General features: G+C 37.0%; 1 protein-coding gene across 1 annotated transcript in view; it reads right to left on the bottom strand.

Annotated features, from left to right (window-relative positions):
- The window catches only part of tnr (tenascin R (restrictin, janusin)), a 178,658-nt gene that overhangs the window by 13,400 nt on the left and 149,444 nt on the right, over nt 1–15,814 (bottom strand). The window contains 6 exon segments of the mRNA XM_051134409.1: nt 713–843; nt 7,179–7,322; nt 9,585–9,636; nt 9,638–9,705; nt 13,141–13,284; nt 13,366–13,485. Coding sequence (XP_050990366.1) covers nt 713–843; nt 7,179–7,322; nt 9,585–9,636; nt 9,638–9,705; nt 13,141–13,284; nt 13,366–13,485 — 659 coding nt within the window.

Here is a 15,814-nt window from a genome sequence, read left to right as displayed (position 1 = left end):
GGATCCAGACAGTGTATTATTATTTTCAGCATTCGAAGTCTGCAAAAAAAAAATATCAAAACTCTCAGCATTAGATGTCAACCTGGCTCTAATGGAAAGAGAAGGCTTTTATGTCTAAGATGCACCAGCAGGGTTTATATCATCTGTGCACCACTGACACCCACTGGACGGATACAAACACTAACAGTGGGCTACTAGGTCAGAGCATTCTGTGTTGCATTGATTGTGTGAGTGTCTGACAACATAAATCTAAAGATTATAATCCATAACCTTTTGTATTTCCAACATTTCCCGTCAGGCTGGTTAAATAAAGATGCGCAGAACAGATTACAGGATGGTGATCATGCATTACAAGTAATGCGATTATTTGAACCAGATACTGTATCTACTGAGAAATGATTTCAGGGAAGTCTTTAATAGACATATTGTGTCTGGAATGACTTTGTTAAATGATCTCATTAATATTAATGAGCAACATCAAAGAATTTAATTAAATCGAGCTATTCTGACAGGAAGATCTAGCAGCTCCTTTAGATCTCCGTGGGATGTGGTTTATGTTAGATCGTAAAGTTTTTATAAGATTAAGCTGTACATCAACTACAGTTTAACTCTGAAATGCAGTGAGCATAGAAATGCGAACACCAATAAAATGTGTTTTTATTTATAACACTTCTGTATTTATTGCTCAAGGTAAAAATCACATTATGCTTGCCTTTCGACTGCCGTCCGCTGCTTTGTAGGTCAGCATGTAGTTGTCGATGTCTGCGATGGGCGGCTGCCAGGATATGAGGGCGCTTCGATGGTTAATCTCGCTAGCTGTCAGGTTCTGGGGCGCATCCATGGCTGTTTAAACAAAGAGCAAAGAGCCAAAACAAGTGTGGTGATTATCTACCTTCAATTATTGGCAAAGCATCTGTTAGGCTAATATCCCATTGACAGGTTTTCAAGCAACATTAAATTACATAGACTTATCTGTCTTAAGACTGTAAATGTCACCCCTATGTCATCCAAGATGTTCATATCTTTCTTTCAGGATTTCTGGATTTTCTCTATATTCTTCAGTGGTGGCCAATGGGTTGAAAGTCCAAACTGCAGTTTCAGTGCAGCTTCAAAGGGCTCCACACAATCTAGCAAAATCTAGCAAAATAATCATTTTCTAAAAAAAAAAAAAAAAATTAAATTTATATACTTTTTAACCACAAATGCTTGTCTTGGCATTACGTAATCACACACACATGGTGTAGGAGGAAGTACTGACCCAGTGTTTAAAAAGCGAACATGCAAACACCCTTTACAAAAATGGTAGATCAACAATGTCGGACGATTTTGAAGTTGGAGAAGAAAATGAGATGGAGTTTTTCGCTCTACCCTACCTTTTTGAACCAAAACACACAGGCGAAGAACTAACCACACGTGAGACTTTTCCAAGATGATTACGCAACGTGTGAAGATGCGCATGTGCATCGCAGAGCTAGTGCAAGATGAGCATTTGTGGTTAAAACGTATATACATTTTTATTTTTTTAGAAAATGACTGATCGTTTCTCTAGATAAGAGTGTTATTCCTCAGATGGGATCATGTAGAAGCTGCTTTGAAACTGACTATTTGAAACTTCAACCAATTGGCTCCCACTGAAATCCACTATATGGAGAAAAATCCTGAAATGTTTTCCTCAAAAACCCTAATTTCTTTCTACTTTAATTTTTTTGACTGAAGAAAGAAAGAAAGACATAAACATCTTGAATGACATGGGGGTGAGTAAATTATCAGTAAATTTTAATTCTGGAAGTGAACTAATCCTTTAAGCTTACTTTAAGCTTATTTCTGTCAAATATGTATATACATTATGCTCAGCAAAGCTGCATTATTTATTTGATCACAACACAGTAAAAACAGTAATACTGAAAATACACAATTTAAAAGAGCTGTTTATTTTATTATTTCAAAATGTAATTAGTTTTATGGCAAAGCTGAACTTTCAGCAGCCATTAGTCTTCAGTGTCACACAATCCTTCAGAAGTCATTCTAATATGTTCATTTGGTTCTCAATAAACATTTCTTATATTTATCAATGTTCAAGACAGTTGTGCTGCTTAATATTTTTGAGGAAACTATGAGACTTTTTTTAGGAACTTATGAATAGAAAGTTCAGAAGAACAGCATTTATTTTAAATAATATCCCTTGTAACATTATAAATGCTTTTACTGTGACTATGATCAATTTAGTGTGTTCATGCTGGACGAAAGTATGAATTTCTTTCCAATTTTTAGTATTTAATCACATGGCATTTATGGCAGAGTTGACTGGCTCTAAACATCCTGGCTTCAGCAATCATGAGCAAAAATGGCAAAAATTACACCGATATGAATGGAGTGCTAACTAATAATAGCTATTTGTAATCTACAAGTATTTTAGACTTGCTTGGTTTAAACCAACCAGATACACTAACAGAGCATGTTTACACTGACCATCCCCCACCTGACATTCACCTGTGTGTTTTTTTCTTTATCAGATGCTATTGTCTGTGTGTACTGTGTATGTTTGGAGCTGTGTCAGCACACCCGCTGGAGGCATGTTAACTGCTCGCTAGCCTGAGGACAAAATAAATCACATGGTTGCATGTAGTGTATGTTTCAGCCACAGTGACAGATCCACTTCAGAGGGAAGACAATTAGTGTGCGTTCACCGGTGTCCTGTCTCTCAATGTGATCTCTTATCAGTCAACATGCCACTCTCCCTCCAGTAGAGATTCAGCACACAACCTTAACACACACACACACGCTTTCCTTTCATTCTACAAATGCTGATGCTTCTTTTCCATGTCTTCAAAAGCCATCATCTGCTGTCTATGTGCAGAAAACTAGATTTTTTTTTTCTTCCAGTGTGTTAAAAAACACAGCTCTCATTCTCAGATCTACCTCTCATTCTCTGGAGCCGAAAGTATGAAATGTCTTAGATATGAAATGCTTTGTTGCACTGGCAGACGAGACAACATTTTAATAAGAAAAATGCAAAACTATCTAGTTATGGCGGTGTGGAAAGTCATATTAGAACATATTAAACATACATATGCAGTGAGACCTAGTATTATATTAAATATGAAGAGTTCAGATGGAAAACCAGCTAAAAGCCATCTCGGTCAAAAATGAGATAATGATACTGAGTGAATGCTCCTGACACATATTATACGTCCATCAAATACTTTTACTTCAAACTCGCTAAATTCCAGCCTCAGCCCAATCAGAAGCACCAGTACTTACATAGAAACCTATACAAAGTAGCCAGAAAGAAATGCTCATTTTAAAGAAATACGTCAGATGGATTTAGCTGGTTTTGCATCTGAACTCTTCATATATTGTCTATATATTACTGACTATCTATACTTGGAAGTAAGCCTATGGGTGAGACTTTCGGTTCATTAGCCGCTATAGGGAAATAATGAGAAGAACAACAGCGTGCAGTAAACAGTAAAACTGTTTGAACTACAAACCAGTGTGTTCATAATTAAGATAATACATAAAAATAATACGGTAAAACATACCAATTTGCAATATCAAGCAGCAAAATGAGCTGTTTTGTACAGCTAAAAATAGCTGGACGCGGAGGAGACCGGAAGCCAGAACCATAAAATTTACAAATAGATTTTTGTGCATTTTTCTTGGTGGCTGACTGTGTGTATAATAAAATATGAAAATATCCTTTTAAGTAGAGCGACTGTTATTAAAAATTTCATTGTTCATTTCTGCTCACATGCACAATAAATTAATCAAAAGGAGACATTTATAATTGTCCAAAAATGCTACAAAAGATTTCTATTTCAAATAAATCCTTTTTTCTAAATAATCATCAAAAAACTGGAAAATGGATTAAGCAGCAAATCGGTTTTCAACACTGATAATAAGGATGATTCTTCAGCACCAAGATTTGCAAAAATTCAAGTGATACTGAAGATTGAATTAATGGCTGATGAAAATAAAAAAATAAATAAATTACATTAGAAAATTCATTAAAATAAATACACACAAATGCATTCTTGGCAAGCATATTTCTTTCAAAAAACATCAAATTGTACCAATCCAAAGTGTTGAATGCTATTTATATATATAAAACGTGCAAAACGTTTTAAACAGACTCAGCTAAAGATTCTGCCCTCGATTTCTCATTACTTTAAACTGACTGAGCAGGCAAAACCAACAAAGTGCACCTATCGAGAATGAAATGCAGCCGTGGAGAAATGGAGAGAGATGCTCCTGCGCATATCCGAGGAGCACATTCATATTCTTGTCCTCACCTTAATCTCTTTAACAATGAAGTTAGAACTGTAATCTAAATCAAAATGACAGACAGCACTAATCCTGAAATAGGCATGAAATTTGTTAGTTGTTGTCATCTTAATTATCCCCTTAAGCTTCCATAAGCCTCCTCATAAATGCCAAAATGATGCATCTATGACACTTCACCTCCCTCAGGGTGGGAGCTGGCAGATTCTTAAACACCGCAGGATGGTAATTTCAGGGAAGTTTTTTCAGGCATTGCAGGCAATGAAACATTTTTATCAGAGCATGGCAGGATCTAAATCCACTGTTATCAGAGCAGAACTGTTTCCGAATTAAATTGTCATTAAGTAGCTGAAAAAAAGAGAAAAGTTTGAAGGCAAATGAACACAACAAACCTCATCAAGTGATTATGTGTCAAGATTCTGCACGTCACTGAGCTGGCACCGAGGTTGCGAAGCCAATGGCCTGTGACACTTTTATGTGCAAATTAATTCCCTCTAAACAATCCAAACTAATGAAGTATTCTGGGAGGGCCGTTTGATTAAAGTTGAGGTCTAATGCATCTGAAAGCGGTCTGCCGCACCACCTCCCCTTTAATAGATGAGCTGAAAGTTTCATTGCAGAATAAAGCAGCTTGAAATGAAACCGGTGCTTGTTCTAGTTCAGTCTTCTGTGTGGGAAAGGCAGTTCGCCTTTTTTGGCGGGCAGCCTCACTGTGAGGAAAGATGGGTAGTGATGCTGATCTTTTCTCTGTTCTCACGTGGGAATTGGAACATTGCTGACTTCAGAATTTTGTTTTACAAACAACAAAAATAAAGTCACGGCCTTGTTTCTGCTTCACATCTGCATCTCATCTCTGCTAAACTAGAAGAGGATGATAGTATAATTAGAGAATTGCTTATCTGTCTACTGGATATTTAAGCATGAGTGCTGTTTTAGCGAATGTCTTCACGGCTGCAGGGAATGCGTAACCATAGGTTAAATATCAGCACTCCTGGGATGCTGGTTGTCCAATCAAATTTAAATACTAGATCATTGTGTTGAAATCAGCAACTTTAACTGCCAATAAACCAGTGTTCCTCAATCCTGCTTATCTCAGCACATTTTGGACGTCTGATTTCACTCATCAGCTCATTAGTACAGAGCTCCATGGCCTGGAGACATTGTGACGGTCCATCAGGTTAGTGAAACGTCTATATTGTAGGCCATTAGCAGCACGAATAAGAAACACAGTACTGAAGTGGAAAATACTATGATTTGATTGTTATTAAAACTAGTTCACTCTTTCCCAGTATAGAAATTAGTTCTCACAAAAAAATTAAAATTCTGTCATTAATTACTCAGTCTCATGTAATACCAACCCTATAAGACCATTGTTCATCTTTGGAAAATAAATGAAGACATTTTTGATGAAATCCGAGAGCTTTCTGACCCTGCATAGACAGCAACGGAACTACCACGTTCAAAAAAGCAAATGTCTGCAACATACTTTGGTTAAAATTAGGGCTGCACGATACATCATATACGATAGCCATGTGCATTTGTCAGTAAAACTGGTTCTGTAATCAGTAGTAAATCTCCATCACATGTGTGCTTTCAGATGGAGCAGCATTTACTGTACAGAGCCGTAGTTCACTGACAAGCTACGCAAAACCATGTTCATAATTGCAGACGATATCATCGATATCATGAAATCGTGCTGCGATAATAAAGCTGTTCGCGTAGCTTCTCAGTGAATCGCGGCTCTGTGTAGTAAATGCTGCTCCATCAGAAAGCACATGAAAATACCACATTTAATAACGTTTTTAATCCAAACTCACTTTGTTACATCAGTCAAGTGTTTAAAATGTATCCTTCTGTGAGATGATGTGGCTTCTTACACAGAATAAGGCATGCAACATATTTCATAGTATTCTAAGCAGTGATAAATGTCGATTAGCATTGCATTATTACATTCTTTATTAGAATGAACTCAGAAAAATCATATATTGCTATAGACGTGCGTTTATTAATCACGTTGAATCAATAAAAGCAGTTACATTTTCTGTTTATTCAGCTGCAGCGATGGGGATTTCCTGGATTTTATTCTGTGGGGCGTATTTGGAGTTTCCACGTGAGAAACTCCAATGACTTCAGACAGAGATTTACTATTGATCACAGAACTGTACTTCACTGAAAAGATGTGCACATGAATATCGCAGCTTTGCCTAATATTGATTGGAATATTATCGCGGTTTATCTTGCAGCCCTAGTTAAAATTCCTCAACTGTCATGTAAAACAACACCCTTTTTACCTTGTCAAAAACAGTTCTGTTCACAGTGACCCATTTTGGTGAATGTCTCTTTAAATGATAATGAGCTATTGCTCACCCCGCCCCTCTCTTTCATTTTTGTATTCGGTGGTGTGTTACCTTTAAAAACAAAATGGCGAAGAAAATGGCGGACAGCATATAACTGGCTGAGGGCAGAAATATGCTAATATGGGACAGTCTGTCAATGGTCATGGGTGGGGCCTGAGCAGTATGATGTCATATTGCCCAGAAAATCAAAACGACTTAATAATTGAAACTGTTTAGATTTTCAGGGATTAAAAAAGTGAATGGATTTATATCATTGTAGGGTGGTTGTGTTCACACACTCCTAAAACCAGTTTAAATATCCCAGGTTTGGTTTAGTCACATGGCTAATGCGGTGATAAAAGAGGATACTCATTTTCTTTTGTTTGGAATCTGTTTGTGGATTCTCCTCTTCTTTTCCTGAGCACTACCTTCCTTGGAAACTGGGGTAAAGGCCATTAGGCTTGTTTTTGTGATAACAAGCGGAGTACTACTGGAACTAGGGGGGTTTGACCTCCTCGAGCCCCCTTGTAATTACACATGGAACAGAGATGGAGCACTTACGTGTGACAAAGTTGGCGATGACGGTGCCACTGGTGAGAGGACCTTTAGTGGCATAAAGAGCCACTGAGTAGGTGGTGCTGGGGATGAGCTGACTCAGCTGGTACTCCTGCTTGTTACCCTCCACTAAGAAGGTGTCTGCTGTAACTGGAAAGATAACACCCATTAGTGCAGAAGCAAGTGAAAAACGTCCAGAGTTTATTTGCAAATATTTTTGGAGACCTATTTATTTTAAAATAGCATTTCAAAATAATATTATAATTTTGAAATTCAATGTACAAAAATATGTGGACCACCAAAATTAACAACTGTTACCATTAATGACAATTCTGGTTCACACCAGATATATCAAGTGTAATGATAGCTTTAACTATAAACAGTTAATAATCATTCTAATTATGCAAGATTGGGGATGTCCACACTACAGCACTTTAAGAACATTTTTTCCTGATGAACCAGAATCCACCCTGGTGTAAAGAGCTTGTGCATTTAAAACATAACTATGCATATGCTTGTAATAAACAGAACATTAACATATTGGTTATTTCTGTTGCTGTAGATTTTTGCTGTTGCTGCTGCAAAGCAAGTACAGAAACACTCGCCAATACACATGCAGAGATGGTGCTGTGAGTATTGACGACATACTACTTCTGCACAAATGGCATATATAATAACCTGTAGCAGATCTATACAGGTGGAGCTGGGGAGGTGGAGGGTTTCAGAGGAATGCAGCAAGTTCACTGGCTGCCTATGGAACATAAACTAAAGTAGTTTAACGCTGTGAATATCATCCGTTTGCATTAACGACCCATCAGTCTGCACCGTCTAGAGTTTCACAAGAGAACCTGGCATTTTTTGGGGCTCATTCATTCATGAAACGCGAGCAGAATTTTTTTTTGTGTTAATTGTTTGTAAAGCCGTTCTGACGTAAACTTTCGAATTCATGAAATGTTCGTATTTTCAAAAATGTTAGTTGGTGTCGGTACCGATAGCCTTGTTGTTAGTGCACTGACATGTTGCACAACTGTGCCAGCGGCGACCCGAGTTCGAATCCAGTCTTGAGGTCCTTTGCCGATCCCACCCCCCTCTCTCCACCCAATACTTTCCTGTCTGCTCTCTACTGTCCTATCTAATAAAAAATGTTAGTTGGTACGAAAGAAATGTACACCTGTTCCCCCCTACCACGTGTAAATGGTGCTGAATTTTGATGCACTGCCATAATAAATACAAGTTCATTTCCCCCTGCCCTCTTTTTTATTTATTTATTTTTTAATAGCTAAGTTAATAACTGTAAAACACAGCACTGGTCACTGTCACTATTTACCCAGCCATAAACAGACGAAGGGCGGGACAAATATGGACCAACCATCCTACAACAATGGAGAAGTCAATAGAGCTTTTTTTATATTTAGTAACATTCATAAAATTAAATACTAAGTAATACGTTGCCACCGTGGATATTCAAAATCATAGCAACCAAAGCTTCACAGCTGGAAAAACGCTGTTTTCAAGCGTCACCAGCTGGTCGTTTTAGGAAGAGCACCTGACATTTTTTCAGCTGGCTAAAAACTCTTTGGTGGACACATATTATTGAATATTTATTTTCAAGCATATTAGATTCGTTTTTTTGCATTTATAAATATTTACAAATATTTCACTGAGTTTGCATAGCTGTAATTCATAGGTGGGTTTATTTACGAATGATTGGAATTCATTAACATACACGTTTAACGCTCAAATTGGACATTTACGAAGCATTTGTGAATCTGGAGGAGAGTTTTCGGGAAGGTCTGTTTCACGTGCAAATTACTCCGAATTTACTTATATATTTACATGTTTAATGAATGAGGCCCTTTGTGTGAACGACCCTTAAATGTACTTTTTGGATGTTCTCAGAAAAATTCACTAATGCATGTTTACCCTCACTGTAGAAACTAGTCTAGGTTGCATTTTTATTTTTTTTTACCTTGTACAGATTTGCTAATGATATGTGAGGACGCCAAAAAAGTCCATCTTGGCTAGCATCTACTAAGTTACAGATGCATTCATGGGAAAAGTTTGACTGGATGTGCATCTTTGATGTCAAAAGACAAACTACATGAGAAGCATTCTCTTCACCCGTTTTAAAAGTCTATAAACCAATTCATTTTGCTATCCCAACTACGCATGATAATATGGTTAATTGCATTTTATTATTGCCATTTAGCAAGACCCATTTGCATATCTGCATTGCTATGCCCCTGCCGCACACAGACCTGAAATTGCAAAGCAGCATATCTTTGTCCAGTGCGAAAATGTTACATTTCATTTAGTATTTATGGCTGCTGCTTTCAGGATGTGATTTATAGAGTAAATGATGCTGATAAAAGACTGAAGAGAGTTGTTTCTCTTCATCAGGTCTCCACATACCTTGGTTCCGGGTGAGGGTGAGCACGTAGTTATCAACACTGGAAACAGGGGGGGTTCCAACGTAGCAGAGCCCCCTGAGGTGTAACATTCAACGCAGTGAGCTCCATAGGCATGTCCATAGCTGCGTGGAACAGAGGATTATGTGCAAGTTACAGACAGACAGTCTAAGATAGGCTCAGCCAAGGTAATTGGCAGCAGTCTCATCCTCGCCCCCTTTTTTTTTTTTTTCCAAGCGATATTCACCGGCAATTTAAAAATAGAGCACCTCAGCAGCTTGGAACTAATTTGTTGTGATTATCTGGCTGGAGAAGATCACAATTTCCTTAATTAGCCGACATCGAGGGGGAAATTAGACAGTCAAATGTGTGCAGAGCTCATTCTCAACAGCATTTCTATGCAAGTGAGTAATGAGAAATGTTGTTCTCCGTAATCCTCTATCCATGCTGTGACTTTCACAGATGGTCTTTCTGTTTTCAAACAGGAAAACTCTCACTCTCCTATTCGCACTATGGCGTATGTCCTCTTAGATGAGGTCAGCGGACCGTAATCGCACATTACCATCTTCCCATCCTGTCCCATGTGTATTTTTGTTCTGCCAGGCTCTTTGGCAATAGCCATATCAATTCTACAGCTGTAGAGAGCTGACCCTCCCATTAGGCGCCATTGACTTTGTTCCAAGAAATTCTAGGCCCACTCACAACCTTCCAGAGAAGCTGATCTCCACTGTCTGACAGCAGTTCAGAAGCAAATCCCCCAATTCCCCATCGCACCTTCCCTTCTCTCTGCTTTACCAAGTCTTGACATGCCCTACGCTGACAGACTAGGAGGAGAATATCAGTTTTCCCTTATGCAGTGAACGTGAACTTGATGATCCTCAGCAGGTCATTAGGCAGAGCTGTGAACCAGAACACAGCGCTGAACCAGATCCATCATGTTTCATCAACCCCTCTTGTCACCCTTTACATAACAGCTGAAATGAGCCACAATGTTTTCTATATCCCATTAATAATAAGCCGTTTCCAAAAGATGCATTTTTAAAAGAGCCGCTTGTCGCTTTGCATTGTTACAGCATTGGCAAGAATGCTGTCAACACGGGGAGCTTGAGATTGTTTGCCTGTCATATTTTTATTAGCTTTGAACAAAACTGTCAGGCTTTAAGCTGCGATGGGGAGTGTAGCTCTGCTTTGATGTATAGGCAAACACTTCCTACCTAGTTATTAAGCAAGTCAGCAGTGTTTAAGCAAAGGCCAGCATCTGTTTATTCTATTGTACTACATCAAATGATATGACTAATTAGTTAACTTCCTAGACTCGAGACAGAATAATTAATTCATTTCAGTGATATAATGCACAGCTGGAACAAAGACTGTTCCGGGAAATTTGTATATTGAGACGCAAAGTTAAATATACCTATATTTAATGTAATTCTGAAAATAAGCTTTTAACAATAAGCCATTACACTGAGAAAAGGATCACTTGGCTTTAGTAATACTGGGTTTCATTCTCTAACTGCCTTTGTTTTTTAAAATGTATATTGTGTGTTTATTTATATCTTATTTATGCTGTAGAAAATGAGTTTAATTTTAACTGTACAATAGTCTAAAAAGCTCCAAAGAAATATTACTGGTTATAGGTTAACAGTAAGTTCCTGTACTATATACAGGCAAAATCTGTAAATGATCCAATCAGACATTTCATGTAACTTCACAGTAAAATGCTGTCAATTGTACAGTTTTTTAGAAGTAAAAAAAAAAATCAACGTATAATTTGCAGCCAAAACTGTAAATTCCCTGTGTGACACTTGACATTTAAAGGTTTCTTACTAGTTTTTGTTTTGTTCTGCACATTTGGGTTTTATTTTACAACTTCTGTTGTTTAATGAATGTTTATTGCATAATTTAAGTGTTATGTGTGTTACCATGATGATGTTTTGCATTTGCATAAATGACTCTGTGCACCATCTGTATATTATACTTCAGCTTGTGGAAAAGCTGCTTACGATCACTTTCGTCATGATTCTTCACATGGATTTCTTATTTGCCACCTGCGTTATTATGGTGGCTATCAGCATATGTTAAAGGTGGAAAACAGATTTTAGTAGGAGTGTGCATTGTTGAATCTGCTGGTTTATTTTTATTTATTTTTTTATCTTGTTTTGTATTGTAAATTTTATAGACAGTTTTACTATATATATATATATATATATATATATTTTTTTACAAAATTATTCTGGCAACCACAGCTTTTTATTAAAAAAAAAAAAAAAAAAAAAAAAAAAACCCTTTTCTTTTACAGTATATTTTTTACATAGGATTTTTTTTTTTTTACAGTGTATTTTATCATATTTATTAATTAATTTTTATAATTATTCAAATTATAATAATAAACATTTGATATATTATTAATTCATTATGAAATACATTGATAATTGTTATTATTCAGTTAATTATATATGTAGTTAATATATGTAGTTATGTAACTTAATACAGACGATTATACTTATATACTAAAATATATTTCTTAGAGACACAAATATATTTTAAGAATAATAAAAACATTCTACATATTGACAAAAATTTTTACACTACAGTACACTAAAATACATTAAAACTTGTACACAACTTAGAATAAACCTCATTAGAATAATAAACAGCATTAAAGGAGAAGTTCACTTCCAGATCAAAAATGTACAGAAAATGTACTCACCCCCTTGTCATCCAAGATGTTCATGTCTTTCTTTCTTCAGTCGTAAAGAAATTATGTTTTTCGAGGAAAAAAATTCAGGAATGTTCTCCATATAGTGGACTATGGTGCCAGTGAGTTTGAACTTCCAAAATGCAGTTTAAATGCAGCTTCAAAGGGCTCTAAATGATCCCAGCCAAGGAAGTAGGGTCTTATCTAGTGAAATGATCAGTTATTTAAAAAACTGTACAGTTTAGATACTTTTTAACCTCAAATGCTTGTCTCTCTTGTTTAGCTCTGTTATGACTGAAGAAAGAAAGACATGAACATCTTGGATGACAAGGGGGTGGATGAATTATCTGTAAATTTGTTCTGGAAGTGAACATCTCCTTTAATCATCAAGGTAGAGTCTTTATGCACAGCATTTTGTACATCTGATAGAAATTTTCTGTCAGCACCTTGTTCGTGCATTTACAAACACTCGTTCACAATTAGTGAATGAGACACAACCTATAGTTCTAGCTGCCTGTCACCACCGTGTGGTGCTGTTCAAGTAAGATGGCAGGTGAGTGTCTCTGCTGGTCTTTGATTCCATTAGTAAAATTTCATTTCACTTCTGCGAGATGGCTGGCAGCCTCCCAGAGGACGGGCGGAACGCACAGGGTGAGAGATGGTACTCATCACATGGTAAATGATGTGCATCATTCCTCAGACTGTCATCCATATTTCTATCAAATCAAAGTTCTGTGACGAACGAGGCTATGAGAGTGCATCCTTCACCAAATACCAAAAGACATTTCCTAGGGTAAATTAGAACACCAGTCTGCAGAATATACAGTAGTGTCTGATTAGTAACAGAAGAGAACGGAAATACCTGTGAAGACAGTAGAGGTGATGACCTTGCTCTCTTGGCTTCCTCTCACTGCGTTCAGCTTGATCTCGTACTCCGTTGCTGGATGGAGGCTGGTTAGGGTGTGGTTGGTGACGTCGTTGTCAATCACCACGTTGTCCATCCTACCTGTGATGACAAATGACGAATAGTAATGCTGACCTATTTGTTCAAATTAGACATGCTTTAAATATAAGTCAAAGAAAGTACCTTTTGGTGATTGGTAAGACATTTTGTAGTAATCGAATGACGCGAGCGGCTGAATCCATGATATGGTTACAGATTCCTCTGTGACGTACAGTACAGTCATATCTCTGGGAGGGTCCATTCCTGTATTATGAAAACAATGTATCTCAGTTTTCACAAAATATTGAACAGCAAAACTATTTTCAATGCTGATAATGTTTCTTGAGCACCAAACTAGCATATTAGAATGATTTCTGAAGGATCATTTATATTAATATTACAAAGTCTCCATCAAGGGCGTAAATTTTATCTAACAGCAGGAGGGGACAATAAACATAAAATTCTAAGTAGCAATTTTTGAAGAGGACACAAATAAAACAGTCAAAATTGTACTTGTAAGGATAGATATGTGTACGCAGTATGTGTACATAGCATGGAGACCGTGTTTAAATATGAGTTCGGTTCATAGGTTCACCAAGAGGTCATATTATAATTATTGAATTATTTTGTGTCCTCCAAATAGTTTAGGTTTCGTCCGGAACTGAGGACGTCTCTTTTTTAGATATTAAACTGTAGCAAGCCCACTGATCTGCCACTTAACATCATATTGAGAAAAACCCAACACATCGGTAGGTCTACAATATTAGCCTAACACACAGGCTTAGCCGTGCTAGTTATTATGGGTGACAAGCCACGGTATTTAAAAAGCTAAGCTTGGTAACAAATTATAATCACTCACAAAAAATACATTGGATATCATCATTTTTTTGTCATGACTAATTTATTAATTATCCAGCATTATTTGTATTAAAGAGAAATAATCACTTCACCCGATGTTTAAAGTGAATAAAATAGCCTTGACAGCCTAAGTTACTTACACATAACCACTGAGAAACTTTGCTCTCTCCCACCGGACTTCTGTGTGTCTGTGTCGGTGAAGGGGGAAAGCAGGCAGTGGACCAAACCACTGTGAGGCAAGGGAGAGGGGACTCGAAACATTTCTGTTCCTAAAACGCTTTTTTCCGTTTATATTGTTTTACTACTTACACAATTATTTTAAGTATATTTCCATTATATTATTTACAATATAATAATGCCATTTTTAGGCAGGACAACCCTCAGATTGGGTCCTGTCCCTCCTGTCCCCTACGCCTACTGTCTCCATTATATTGTTTAGGGCTGCAATGCAGAAAACATGGACAGAATCACAGAATCCAGTCACAAAAACAGAATTTACTGAATTTATGTTAAATGTCATGTAATTTGCCAAATTTTGGATGAATAAATCAAAAGTAGGTCAGCACACTTAAATCAAAATACAATATGAAATAGTGTCTATGACTATTAAGCCACAAAAATACTATTTAAATATTCCTGCATGTTCTGCGTGTCTCTGTGTGAATAAATGGTGCAGACGCCCTGTTGCTCGTGGCCTTTTCAGCCTTTGCCACCTCAATATATGAGTACATGAACACATAAACAATCTCTTGAACTGCTCTGAGAGTCACTTCATGAGCATTTTACCCAGGGTTGCCAGGTTTTCACAACAAAACCTGCCCAATTGCTACTTTAAACTAGCCCAAAACTAGCCTAATCGCATTTGGAGGGGGATCCCCCATTAAAAATCGTATTCAGGAGGATAAAATACACTTTTTTTGTCGGGTTCCATTGTTAAATTTGCATTTCAGGGGCTAATTATGACTTTATTGGGGTCAACCCGCAGACATCAAAAACAACCTGAGGCAACATTGTAAAAGTAGCCCAATTCCGTGGGAAAACCGCAGACTTGGCAAATACAAACAGTAACTTAAAGGTCTTCACAGCGACCCATCAAAACAAAAGTTTGGTTTAACTTGAAGAAACTGTGACAGAAATACATTACCTAATGTAATGATAGTACTACTACTAAAGCAGAATCTAGAAAAATTACAATGGAAATGGGAAAAAAAAAAAAAATCAGATTTCATAGGACCCTTACTGTCATTCATTTTAGTGGAATAGTCATTGTAATTCTTTTGTACTCTCATGTAAATTATTTCCTATTTGTGTTTGCAAACAGGCCCAAGAGAGGAAGAGTATGAGTATGCTGGACACATGACACTCTTCACAAGGACATTTGCATTGTTATTGTCTGCTGCTGTTCAGGAGGGACTCTTTCATGATTTGTTTATCTGTCCCAATAGCTCTTAGCATTGCAAAAGCAAAGGTTACACTGCCTCTGAAAACAGTTAAACAGACTAACAGTGGTTCTGGAGCATTCTGACAATCAAGAGGGAAATAAACTGATTTACTTTAGCCATTATTGAAGTGGCCAGTCCTTAAAATGAGCGGAAAGCCATTCACACCTCCCCACATTCATTAGACTAATGCATTCAATTCATAAACTATGGGTGGCAATTCATAAACAGGTTGTCAACCTCATTTAAATGCTTTCAGGGTAAAATATTCCTCAGTAAATGAGTTGTGATTATTC

Source organism: Labeo rohita, chromosome 2 (assembly GCF_022985175.1).
Source record: "Labeo rohita strain BAU-BD-2019 chromosome 2, IGBB_LRoh.1.0, whole genome shotgun sequence".
Classification (NCBI taxonomy): domain Eukaryota; kingdom Metazoa; phylum Chordata; class Actinopteri; order Cypriniformes; family Cyprinidae; genus Labeo; species Labeo rohita.
This window is presented reverse-complemented; position numbering and strand designations above follow the sequence as displayed.